General features: G+C 47.4%; 1 protein-coding gene across 7 annotated transcripts in view; it reads left to right on the top strand.

Annotated features, from left to right (window-relative positions):
- Window positions 1–13659, top strand: part of BCAS1 (breast carcinoma amplified sequence 1) — a 99021-nt gene that overhangs the window by 40940 nt on the left and 44422 nt on the right. For all 7 annotated transcript variants that reach the window (XM_018058051.1, XM_013968983.2, XM_013968982.2 and 4 more), the window contains exons 5-6: window positions 11505–11648; window positions 12888–12932. In XM_018058051.1, the coding sequence (XP_017913540.1) occupies window positions 11505–11648; window positions 12888–12932 (189 nt within the window). The remainder of the gene's footprint in view (window positions 1–11504; window positions 11649–12887; window positions 12933–13659) is intronic.

Genomic DNA, 13659 nt, shown 5'->3' with positions numbered 1-13659 from the left:
CCCAGGGCGCAGCTCGTGCGCTGCTCTTCACGGCAACACGCGCTGCTCTGTTCTCGTGGCAGAGTTGGGAGCGCAGTAAAATGTCTCCAATAGAGACCGCTTTCCATCCTCCGTAGCGTGTGAGACAATCTGAAGCAATTCAGGCTAATAAGCTGTAAACCCAGCCTTAGGGTCAGTTCGTAAGCGGGTGTTGAACAGCGAATCGGAAGGATCAGTACTTTTCCTTTATCCATTCATCAAACATCCGAGTGCTTTCTCTGTGCCAGGAGTGGTTTTAGGATGAACAGAATGTTACACCCCATGTGAGCTCTCATTATAGCATGCTATGCTAAGTCACTTCAGTCGTGTCCGATTCTGTGCAACCCCATAGAAGGCAGCCCACCAGGCTCCCCCCTCCCTGGGATTCTCCAGGCAAGAACGCTGGAGTGGGTTGCCATTTCCTTCTCCAATGCATGAAAGTGAAAAGTGAAAGTGAAGTCGCTCAGTCGTGTCCGACTCTTAGCGAATCCATGGAGGGCAGCCCACCAGGCTCCCCCGTCCCTGCAACTCTCTAGGCAAGAGCGCTGGAGTGGGCTGCCATTTCCTTCTCCCATCACAGCATAAAGAACAACAATTTTGCTGTTGTTCAGTCGCTCAGTCGTGTCCGACTCTTTACAGCCCCATGGACTGCAGCACACCAGGCCTCCCTGTCCATCACCGTCTCCCGGAGTTTACTCAAACTCATGTCCGCTAAGTTAATGATGCCGTCCAACCATCTCATCCTCTGCCGCCCTCTTCTCCTTTTGCCTCCAATCTTTCCCAGCATCAGGGTCTTTTCCAGTGAGTCTCCGCTCTGTATTAGGTGGCCAAAGTATTGGAGCCTCAGCTGCAGCATCAGTCCTTCCAGTGAGTATTCAGGGTTGATTACCAGTTGATTGACTGGTTTGATCTCCTTGCTGTCCAAGGGACTCTCAAGCGTCTTCTCCAGCACCAAATTCGAAAGCATCAATTCTTCGGCGCTCAGCCTTCTTTATGGTCCAGCTCTCATATCTGTACACGACTCCTGGGAAAACCACCTTTGTTGGCAAAGTGATGTCTTTGCTCTTTATGCTGTCAAGGCTATGATCCATGAAGGAGGAGACCAATAACCAAGAAAATGAGCAGTTCCAGTGCATGAAAAGGGTTACGGATGGAATAAACAGAGTTTTCAGATAGAAAGCAGGGGAGAGAGGAAGCTGATAATTAGGACTGGATAGAGGGTAGGGTCAGGAAAGATTCGGTCTAATGCAAAAATTCAGGGAAAAAGATGTGATTTTTCTTTTCCTGAAAAAGTCCAAACAATTCTTAGAAAATATGGAACCTAATTTTGCAGCATTCAAAACAGTTTTCTCACTTTCGGGAAGAGTTTGTTAAACAGATGACGAGCTTGTTCTAGGCTATGGGTTATTTGCTTTTGTATTTTAAAGTTTTTGTCTAAAGTTGGATCTTTTTCCTGTCCAATAAATGCAAAATGTCGTCATCAGTCTGGGGGTTGTCCAGGTTGGAACTAATTACAGGACAGAAGCGTCTGCCACAGATTCTTTTTTGCCCGACGTGACCTGGAATTACTCTGTGCCCACTCTTCACCCACTGTAATTGTATTTTTCAATTTTATATCATACATAGCGGACTTTATTTAAGGATATGCCAACTCCTGTGTCCTTAGGAATATCCCCAAAGTAATTACTGCTGCCAGAAAAAGAAGCAAGGAAAGAACATTTTATTGCTCAATTCTCTACCCACATTTCACTTGCCATCAGAAATCAAGTTGAAAAATTCACTTACCCCTCAAGTGGAGGAGTTGCTGAGAGAGAAAATGGAAGACCCTTATTTATAGGGAGAAAGTGTGAGTTGCTTTCTCTGATAGATTTCTTTCCACCTTCCACCTATGACTAAAATGGACAGCTGGTTTGTTTAATCTCATAAATATAACATCTCTGCCTCAGTCAATACCATGGGCTAATGAGGCTCTATCATGTCAAGGTGCTACGTTACACTTTCGCTGCCAAAGGAGTAAGATGAGCTATCAATAACCTGAGGTTATGTCTACAGAGTATTAAAACAGGTGGTGAGCTTGTGATTTGTAATAAAGCATATCATACGGGATAATTGGTCCAACCTGGCTTGATTCAATCAGGATAAGAAGCTAAAACAAACAGGGTTGCCCCTCTCCTTCCAAAAAAAAGAGAAAACGGGTCAGTGGAGCATTCTCAGCTCTGTGTCATGAAGAGTCTCCCGCCTAGAAAACGCCAGAAGACGATGGAAAGCCTAGATTTCAGGAACTTCCCTGGTGGTCCAGTGGTTAAGAAGCTGCCTCCCAGGGCAGGGGGCTTAGTCCCTGCTTGGGGAACTAAGATCCCACATCCGGGTGCTGCAGAGCAGCTAAGCCCACGTGCCATCCTGGAGGGCCCAAGTACAGCAACACAGACCCTGCCAGACACAATGAAGGTCACGTGTGCTACAACTAAGGCCTAGATACATTTTAGAAAAACATAAATTTTTTAAAGTTGCCGATGTGAATTGTTTTATATCTAGATTTTGCACTTCAGTATTTTTAGGTTATTGTTGTTTTTATTGCCCTCTGAAGTGTCTGGTAATTTCGTAATCAACTGCTTGGCTCACTAGGAAGTTTATTTCAACTGTGGCACTCTGGCAGTACCCAATTTTTAAGTCTTAAGAAATTTGAAAGGACAATATGACATCTAGGAATTTATTGCGAAAATGCATAATGTTTTATTCATAAGGTTTTGTGTTTTTTGAAGTCCCACATTATTTTTAAGAGAAAAGTTCAGTCACTCAGTTGAGTCCGACTCTTTGCGACCCCATGAACTGCAGCACACCAGGCCTCCCTGTCCATCACCATCTCCCAGAGTTTACTCAAACCCATGTCCATTGAGTCGGTGATGCCATCCAACCATCTCATCCTCTGTCATCCCCTTCTCCTCCTGCCATCAATCTTTCCCAGCATCAGGGTCTTTTTAAATGAGTCAGTATTTGGCCAATACTTATCATGTGGCCAAAGTATTGGAGTTTCAGCTTCAGCATCTGTCCTTCCAATGAACACCCAGGACTGATCTCCTTTAGGATGGACTGGTTGGATCTCCTTGCAGTCCCAGGGACTCTCAAAAGTCTTCTCCAACACCACAGTTCAAAAGCATCAAAGCTCAGCTTTCTTTATAGTCCAACTCTCATATCCATACATGACAACTGGAAAAACCATAGCCTTGACAAGACGGACCTTAGTCAGCAAAGTAATGTCTCTGCTTTTTAATACGCTGTCTAGGTTGGTCATAGTTTTTCACGTTGGGCAGATGGAAAAGGTCTAGATAGACTTCGCTCACTGTGGTGTACCCTTACACTGGAGATCATGAACAAGATGACGTGGAAATAGAATTATTGATTGTGAAGATAGACCATAATGTTAAATAAGAAAATCAAGTTTCAAAGTAATATATACGGCAATATCCCTTCAGGATAAATATCATGTTTGCCTTGCCTGTCAACATGTACATTCATCCTTCGACCCAAAGAGGGACTTGAAACGCAAAACTGCAGATTGTTGGCAGTAGTTATTTGCTGTAATGGGATAATGGGCGCAGTTAATACTTTTATTCTTTGCTTATGTGAATTTTCTCTCTCATAAATGAAGCAAGCACGCAGTACTGCCTAAGTATAAGGAGAATATTGCAATCTCGGTAGTTTCCCAGTTCCTCCACTAGACGGCGCTATGAAGCTTGCGCCGTCCTGAGCCGTATTAGAAACTGCAGCGGTAACCAGAGGTTTACCAGGGGTTATTGGAGTCATTCTGGAACTGTGCAATCCAGAGGTGGCGTGGCAATTTCTTGTTCAGAAATAACACTGGCTTTTAAAGCGCACAGCCAGTGTGTGTTTTGGAAAGAGCAGACACTGCGGGTGGGCAGTTTGCCAAGCCCTTTCATAACTCTTCTACGGTTGTGCTATTTGAGTTCTTTCCTTATTTTGCCACGAGCTTAAAAGATGTGAATGCATTTCCATCCGTTGATGTGAATTGGGCAAGAATAATGGGAAAGGGCTTCCCTGGTAGCTCAGTGGTTGAGAATCCGGAATACAGGGGACACAGGTTCGATCCCTGGTCCGGGAAGATTGCACATGCCTCAGAGTAGCTAAGCCTGGGGGCCACAGCTGCTAAAGCCCGGCTACCCGAGAGCCTGTCCTCTGCAACAGGAGAAGCCGTGCACAGCTGGAGAGGAGCCCTGCTCCACGAAACCGGAGAAAGCGTGCACAGAGCAGAGAAGACCCGGAGCAGCCAAAAATACATATACAGAGGGGAAAAGTGAAAATACAAGATAAACTCCCAGGATAGATCCTCCTTCGGTGGTTTTGAGCTTTGTAGTAAAACGAGGTGTTAAAGAAAAATCCCCAAATTACTTCAGAAATGTTAAATTTCCACTGAACGTTTTTAGTAGACTTTGGTTTTGGAATCCCTTCCTACTTATTTGATTAATTTCTTTCCATTCTAAGAAAACTGAAGGATGAATGTTTAGCCTTGGGCATGAACGGAATCCCATTTTTCACCCTCGGTGTGACAGTGGGTGTGCGCAGGTGGTGTGCTCTTGGAGGGAGAAGAGCAAAGCCTGGGTGTTGTCTGGAGCCCATTGTTGCTGAGCCGGTGATGGCCTTTGTGCGTCTGGGGCAACCGCGTGGGAGAGGAAGCTTGGCTCTCCCTTTTATCCCAGACAGCATGTGGCTCGAATTTCTAACAGATGGAAGAGAGTGGGGTACTGGGTTTCTGTACCAGTCGACATTGCTTAGACAATCTTCCCGTGTTAAGCGGCGTGTTGGATCGTGATTCTTGGTACAGAAATTCAGAATGAACCCCGTGCTGCCTGATCAGTGGGGCCCCCTAGATGAGGTAGGCGCTCATTACAGGTAGTTCCAGGTGAGGCTTTTCTTAGCCTTGATCACCCTGCCTTCACTTATACTCTCACTTGGACGATGCAGACCCTGCTTTGAGGGAGAAGGAACCCGGCTGACGATTTATAGTGGAAGGAAGGTGCCAGAAGCCCCATGTGGGTTTGATCATGGACAATCAAGTTAGGATAAGGCAGCAGTTTCTCAACATGACAAATTGTGGTCCGTTAACTAGCCTTTCAATCTGTTTGCCCTTTGAAGTCAACGGAAAGGGAAAAAAATATATGTAGGTGTCTCCTGCACAGATGAAAAACAAGCTGACCCCATGGACACCTGTTTGCTTAAAAAGAAGTTTCCAGATATTTCCTGGAGAGTGCCTGTGTTTCTGTCTAAAATTTCTGTTTGCTCAGAATGATCCAGAGGCCTGATGAAAATAGCGAAGATATATTTGTAGTTAGGGACAAAGATCCCACAAATAACCCAATAGTTCAGGCATCGGCCACATGGTGGTGGCCGTGGGCTGGACTGCCTTCCCCATGGTGCTGTCTGGCTCTCTGGTGTCTTCTGGAAATCTGGAACCAGTCGTCCCCATTTTGTTGTGTTTCTTTAGCTTTGTTCATGCTGGGTCCTCATTGCGGAGCAGGCTCGTCTGTAGTTGCGGTGTCTTCCCTTGCTGTGGAGCGGGGCTGCAGGACGCGCGGGCTCAGTTCTTGCGGCTCCCGGCTCCAGAGCGCCGGCTCGGTAGTTGGGGCCCACGGCCTTAGCTGCTTCTCTTCCCAGATGGGGGTTGAAACTGCGTCCCTTGAAGGTGGACTCTTCACCAGTGCGCCACCAGGGAAGTCACACATCTTGTTTAAATTTTAATTTTTGATACAGAATGCGTTCACATGGCTGAAAATAAGAAACTATCAGATGGCGTACCTGCCTAGCAGTGCCGCTCCCGACGGATAATCGCTGTGTGTATTTTTAAATGAGTCTTTCCTGAGCATATGCAGGCGAAAGACAAGCTTAAATTCACGCTCCTTCTTGCTTAAGCGAACGGTAACATACTACACACTGTGTTCTAGCTCATGCTTTCCTTCCCCAGCTGACACCACTGTCTATGTCCGTACGGCTTCCAAATCTGGGCCCCATAGTTTTCCAATGAATGGATGTACCATGAGTTATTCAACCAGGACTTTATTAATGACATTTGGCAGGCTTCCAAGCATTTGCTGTGACCTCATTGTAGTCAATAAGCTTGTGTGTTTGTAATAAACAAGCTTGTTGTTTCATACTTAAGTGAACTGAGTTTTAAACTCAACTCTTAGGAGCGGAATCGCTGGGTAGCGGAATGTATGCCTTTTACAGTACCCTTCGTCCGTCACCCGTTTGGGTGCAGCACGCAGGGTCTGCACCACGGGGCACGGCCTCGCTGGTTTCTGCTCAAGGAGTTCAGTTGCTCCACAGTGTTTGGGATCTCAAGTTCCCCGATCAGGGATCGACCCACATCCTCTGCATTGCAAGACAGATTCTTAACCACTGGACCACCAGGGAACTCCTTGAAGGAATATATATGTTTCTAATTTTAGTTGATAGTGCCAAAACTCCCACCCACCTTCCATCAGGACTGAAGTTACTTGCACTTCACTCAGTAAAACACGAGGGCGCCTGCTCCTCACCCCAGCCTCCTCACCAAACGTCTTCAAACATTTGGACTTTTCGACCATCGACCATTCCTTTCACGACTTTCGGAGTTTCAGTCAAAGTTACAAAAGCTCTTTCAATCCAAGATTATGGACGTTTTTCCCAACTGCTCTTCTTGTGTGTTTATCCATTTAGATTTTCCCTGGAGTAGGATTATGGCACTGGAGAAGGGATTGGCAACCCACTCCAGTATTCTTGCCTGGAGAATCCCATGGATACAGGAGCCTGGTGGGCTACAGTCCATGGAGCCGAAAAGAGTCGGACGTGACTAAGCAACTTCACACACACATACACACACACATACACACTCAGGATTATGGTGCTGTGTTAACTTTTTAGATGGCCACCCAGGTGTCCCTACATCTTCAATATAAAGAGTCCTTTAATATAAAAGCCTGTATCACACACTAAACTCACATATGTCTTTGGTCGAAGTGTGTTACATGTTGTTGCTGTTGTGTGCGCTCCATCGGGCCTGCCTCTTTGTGAGCCCATGGACTCTTTCCCGCCAGGCTCCTCTGTCCAGGGGACTTCCCAGGCAAGAACACTGGAGTGGGTTGCCATTTCCTACTCCAGGGGATCTTCCCCGACCCAAGGATCGAACGTGTGTTATATGTGAATGATGACAAATGTGGGGAAGATAGCAGGGAAGAGGAACAGGGACGAGGGAATTAAAGCAGGATAACTCTGTACAAAGCTGACGTTTGGGTAAACCCCTGAAGGAAGGGAGGTGTGAGGCAGTGCAGATGGTGCTTAAAAGTTTTTGCTTCTGAAATCATTTGGACCTAAGATCAAATCCTAGCTTCAGTCTAAGATCAAAGGCAAGTTATTTATTCTTTTCATGAATCAATTTATTCATCAGTAAAAATGGAGTTACAAATCATTATAAGAACTAAATGAGCTCTTTTTGACTAGCTTAGCATTGGGCCTGACACATAAAGGCTGATCATTATCATCGTAATGATATTACCCTGGACATTTTTCCTGCTCATTCCACATTCCTCAAAGAATGCATGGCTGCAGAATATCCCATCACGTGGTCCATAGGTAAATTCCACATGTTGCTTTATTTACTTGTTCTCGGATTGTGGAGACTTTCGAGCGGTTCTTCTTTCCTACTTTTTCAGCCCTCTCCTGTAAAGCTTGTATAAACTTTTTAATCTTTTTAAACTTTCTGTTTATTTATTTTATTTATTTCACTCCTGCCGCTCGGGGTCTTCACTGCTGCGCGCAGGCCCTCTCTAGCTGTGGCGAGCGGGGGCTCCTCTGGTTCCGGTTCCCAGGCTCCTCACTGCGGCAGCTTCTCTTGTCGCCGAGTGCAGGCTCTAGCGCACAGGCTCAGGATTTGTGGCACGTGGGGTCTTCCTGGACCAGCAGTCAAACCTGTACCTTCTGTTCAGCAGGTGGATTCTTAACCACTGGACCACCAGTGAAAGAAAGTAAAAGTCTCTCAGTTGTGTCCGACTCTTTGCAACCCCATGGACTATACAGTCCATGGAATTCTCCAGGCCAGAATACTGGAGAGGGTAGCCTATCCTTTTTCCAGCAGATCTTCCCAGCCCAGGAATTGAACTGGGGTTTCCTGGGGTCTCCTGCATTGCAGGTGGGTTCTTTACCGTTGAGCTGCCTGGGAAGGCTGTCTTGCCCCCTGGATCTCAGTCGAACTGAATAACCTGCCCCTGAAGCCCTTCCCGCCCGGGGTTCCCACCTCATCGTTTCCTTTCATGTCTTTCCCGCGTCTGAAACTCCTCTCCACCCCAGCCCTCCCCACCCCGCGTGTCCACCCGCAGCTCAGGCTCCAGGCCCGAGGGCAGGTGCTGCTCCATCTTCAGCCCTTCCTCGTCCCTTAGCTCAGCTGTTCTCAACCTTGATGCACATTGCAATCACCCAGAGGCTCTAAAAATGATGATGCCTGAGCCTCACCTCCAGACATTCTGATCAACTTGGTTGAGGGAGTGTCTGGGTGTTAACGCTGGTGTAAAATGCTGCCCAGCTGATTCTGAGCGGCAGCTGAGCGGGCTCGTGGGACTCATGCATCCTTTTACCCAAGTTCTTCTCCTTCTCTGCCGGCCTTGATCCACCACGAGACGGTAAGCACTTCGAGGCAGGAGCGTGTCTGGTTCAATTCTGTCAATCTCACCGGGCTCAGGATGAGGCTCAGGAACTTAACAGTGACGATGACAGTACCAGCGTTTACTGAACGTTTACTGTGTGCTTGACGCTTTCAGACTGTGGTGTTGGAGAACATTCTTGAGAGTTCCTTGGACTGCAAGGAGATCCAACCAGTCCATCCTAAAGGAAATCAGTCCTGAATATTCATTAGGGAGACTGATGTTGAAGCTGAAGCTCCAATACTTTGGCCACCTGATGGCGAGGAACTGACTTATTTGAGAAGACCCTGATCCTGGGAAAGACTGAGGCGGGAGGAGAAGGGGACGACAGAGGATGAGATGGCTGGACGGCATCACCGACTCAAGGGACGTGCGTTTGAGCAATAGTGGAGGACAGGGGAGCCTGGCGTGCTGCGTCCGTGGGGTTTCGAAGAGTCAGACACGACTGAGCAACTGAACAGCCGAACGGCAGTGCGTGCCACACACGCGCTAAACCCTCAGACAGGTCGTCCCGCTGACGCCCCGACGGCCCTCAGAGGCAGGGGCTGCTCTTTGGGCCCACGAGCACTCTGGGCACAGGCATCAGGGCACGCGCCCGCGAAGGCAGGGGTGTGACCGGAGCAGAGGGCGGAGTCTGGGCGGGCTGGCTCCGGGGCGGCACTCACACCAGGGCTGCTCTACAGTTTGCGCCTGGTCAGGATTCCCCCGCCACGTTGCTGAACGAAGGTGCGTGAATGAGTGGGAGGAAATAAGGAACTCTCTCCGAGGATCAGCTCCAGCAGGCCTGGTGGGGCACGTCGTTAGATTTAGTGCTGGTATCACGTCCATGCTGGCTCATCTTACACACACCTGTTCGGTGATTTATGTAATGTTTTTGATTTCGTATTTCATCTAAAGTTTTTCTACTCAATTCTATCCAAGCAAAACTGTTCATTGTACCAAAGAAGTATCTTTCCAAACAAACACTCCTACAGAATAACTTCCTGCGTCTGTATGTGTCCATGTGTACGCACCACCTAAAATCAAATCATCGCCCACAGGCGCACCGCACGCTGACGCCAAGGTGCTTCAGTTGTGTCCGACTCTTGGCAACACCATGGGCTGTAGCCCGCCAGGCTCCTCTGTCCATGGGTTTTCCTAGGCAAGAACACGGAAGTGGGTTGCCATTACCTTTTCCAGGGGATCTTCCCGACCCAGGGATTGAACCCCTGCCTCTTGCATTGGCAGGTGAGTTCTTTACCACGAGCATGCACCTCAGAGGCCACTCGTCTGCTAGACACAAAATTTTCAGCCATCCTCTCTATCAACCTGCTTAACCACCTGGATCCGAATTGTACCTTGGAATTACCAAAAATTCAACTCATATTAGACTTCTAATATGAACAGGAAAGGGCTTTCCAGGTGGCACTAATGGCAAAGAACCCCCACTGCCAGTGCAGGAGGTGTAAGAGACCTAGGTTCAGTCCCTGGGTCAGGAAGATCCCCTGGAGGAGAGCATGGCAACCCACTCTAGTATTTTTGCCTGGAGAATTCCATGGATGGAGGAGCCTGGCGGGCTACAATCCATGGGGTCTCAAAGAGTCGGACACGACTGAAGGGGCTTAGCACAGCACAGCACACAGCATGAACAAGAAGGTATACTAGAACCTGTTTAACAGGGCATCTCTTCCCAGGTAAAACTCGTTTTGCCTCGAATGAACTAGAAAAGCTGAGAACTTAGAGCTGTGGCTCTGATCTGAGTTGGGTTTTATGAAGTTCCAGCTCTTTCAGAGGCATTTCACAAGAAGCGCTGCTCCATTTAGAGAGAGCTCTGGAACTGAGGAAAACTCTGTGGAATACACACGTTGTTACCTTTTAAAATATCCACCAAAATGTGTTTATACATTTTCATAGCTGTTCAGAAAACAGCAGCCGCACTCTCTATTCGGCCACGCCATGCGGGACCTTAGCTCCCCAACCAGGAGTCGAACCCACACCCACTGTGTTGGCAGTGCTGAGTCTGGACCACCAGGGAAGTGCCAAAGAAAGCCCCGTTGCTGATGCAGACTCTTTCGGCTTGGTCCTTGGCACTAGGCTAACCTATGTGCCAAGTGATTCAGCACGGGGAGGCGATCTAGAAACCCAAAGAAAGGAACAGGTCCTGTGAGTGCTGTGACCCGGAAAGACTTCAGCGAAGAATGTAAACTTGAGCCCAAGCCTGCAGAATGGATGGGTTTGAGGTCACCTGGCTTGGCCCAAGGTCGTGGGAGTGAAGAAAACAAAAGAGGCCACTTTGGCAAGCATCCTGCCGTCCTGGGTGGGTTAGAAGAGGAAGTCCATCCCTGTACCCCAGCTTTTCACCAATAAACTCCCAGATCCTGAAGACGGGATTATTATTCTAAAACATCAGTGCGTTTCTTAGTTGATACAATCCACCAGCGTGGGGACGGTGGGAAACCAAATAGAAGGATCTCCCACAATCAAACTGGGGAACCACAGAGCGCTGGCATCCTGCACAGCCTTTCTCCAGAGTTGGGAGAAGAGGGTTTTGTTTGGGACGCACTGCGCCCTGCTGTGTTTGCTGGCCTCTGGCTCCAGACAAAGTCCCTCCAACTGACTGCAGATGCTGATTCTGTTAGAAAGAGGGGGCGGGGAAGGAAGAGTGATTCTCATAAACCCCTGATTGTTCTACACCACCGTGGGCTGAAGAAGTATGGCTGGAATTAGCGGGTAAGGGAGAAAGAGGCGGGAAGCAAAAATATTACTTTGAGAGTCCACATTCAACAAGTTGCAACCGTGAAAACTCTGTCTCGATCCTAGGACTTAGTTGACGGCAAGGGAAAGGGAGGACAGGAAGTCCCAGCTGTGAGCCGCTCCGTCCCCGGGGACCCTGAGCAACTGGAGATTGCAAAGGAGGACGCCCAGGCAGAGAACAGTTCCATCATGAGCTTCTTTAAAACCCTGGTGAGTAATTTCAACTCTTTTTCTTCTCTGTTCCTACGTTCTATTGCGAGAAAGTTTTGCTAGTTTTAAGAATGCCACAGGCTTGAATGGCGCTGCTCTAAACAGGGTGTCATCGTGGTGCAGCCGGACCCTGGAGAACAGGGGAAGGTGTTTCGTAAGGGAATTGGCTTCCAGCGAAGGAGTCTTTACTGCTGGCAACTGTGAGAAGCATGGCAGGTGACCAAACTATAGCCACGCTGTTGTTGTTCAGCAGCGAAGTCGTGTCCGACTCTCTGCGGCCCCATGGACTGCAGCACGCCAGGCTCCCTGTCCTTCACTCTCCTGGGGTTTGCTCAGATTCACGTCCGTGGAGTCAGTGACGCTACTTAGCCATCTCATCCTCGGCTGCCCCTCTCCTTTTGCTTTCAGTGCAACGTGAGCCGTGTGGTCATGGAACTCTACCGCAGTTGGTGCCTTATGGTCATTGACCATAAAAATAATTGGAAAAAACTTCCTTGAGTTGCTGACCTGTCAAAGCATTTTCGCCACTCAAATGGCAAATCGAACTGTAGAAGTCACTTTCTGTCTTGTTACGTCTAAAGCTCTCGTCGGGTCAAGGCAAGGACCCACCCACGCCTTCCATTTCTTGCTTATCCCTGACTCTTCAGGGCCCACAGCGTGGCCCATGCCAGACACTCAGAAAAGGGCTGAGTGAGTGCACGCGTAATTAAACAGACAGCTTCAAGCGTTTGGACCATTTCCAAAGACCAAGACCAGCTTCAAAAGATAAAATAGAAAAAAATCAACAGCGTGTGTGACAAACACCAAAGGGCTATATGTTTGTTTGAATCAGTGGTAGCCTCGCTGGAAAGTCTGTGGCCTTCCAGGAGACAATCTTGAATGTGATCAAGCTCTGGGTGAATGTATAAGATCTGAGGCATTTCACTATGAAATATTAACTTCATTAACTTTTCTGTACCTAGGCATTACCAGGATTTCTTATTATATTCCTTACCTGTAGAGTAAATTGGACTGTGTTAAATAAAAATATGAAATAAGGACTTCCCGGGGAGCCCAGCGTTTAGGACTTGATGCTTTCACCATGGGCCCCTGGGTTCAGTACCTGGTTGGGGAACTATGATTCTGCAGCAAGGCCGAAAAAAGAAAGGAAAGAGAGAGAGAGAGAGAGAAAGAAAGAAAGAAAGAAAATCACCCTAAAGAGCTGTGGTTTGTAACATCTGTTTTTTTCAAACTTTTAAGGTTTCGCCTAACAAAGCTGAAACAAAAAAAGATACGGAAGACACGGTAGGTAGCCTGAAGCATGTTTATATTTGGGTTTGTGTGTGGAACTGGATTTGGGTTATGTCCTCTTTGTTTTTTGAATTTTATGTGTATGTGTAGATACATATATACATATTTAGCAATTTAATACTGCCGTTAGGTTGTCCTTAAAATGTTCCATTTACATTAATGGTATTTTAATGAAAATTTTGGTGGAAAACTTGAAATATGTGCCAATTGTGGCTAAATAATGTCACAAAAAACAATCTCTTACACAGAATTAGAACAGACTACTAACAATTACATATCATCTTAGTCTTTTTCGTTGTGTGTGGGGAGACCCAGGGAATAGAGTGAAAGCCGCTGGAAGTGAGACAGCGGTGGGACCAGTTTAAAGCAGATGCGAGCCTCTAGGCTTTTGGTTTTAAAACCTAGGTCCTGCTTTGTTTTTCATGTCATTTGAAAAAAAAGCTAATGTCTACTGCAACGGCAATCGCTTCGTGGCATGAAACAGTCGCAAGTTGACACCTGCCAAATGGAGGGGTTAGGATGCCCTGGAGAGCGTGCCCTTTTTCACTGTCAGAGGGTTCCCCTAGAAATTCAGCCGGTTCCCCTCCAAGTACACTTTGTCTGGAATGACAACTTTCTAGAGATGTTTTCGCTTTACACTAGACAGAGCCGGTTTTCTTTAGTAGAACACATGGTTTGAATTTCCCGGGAATCACGAGGAAAACTTAACTCGGTGACAGAG

This window comes from Capra hircus, chromosome 13 (genome assembly GCF_001704415.2).
Source record: "Capra hircus breed San Clemente chromosome 13, ASM170441v1, whole genome shotgun sequence".
In the NCBI taxonomy this organism is placed as follows: domain Eukaryota; kingdom Metazoa; phylum Chordata; class Mammalia; order Artiodactyla; family Bovidae; genus Capra; species Capra hircus.
This window is presented reverse-complemented; position numbering and strand designations above follow the sequence as displayed.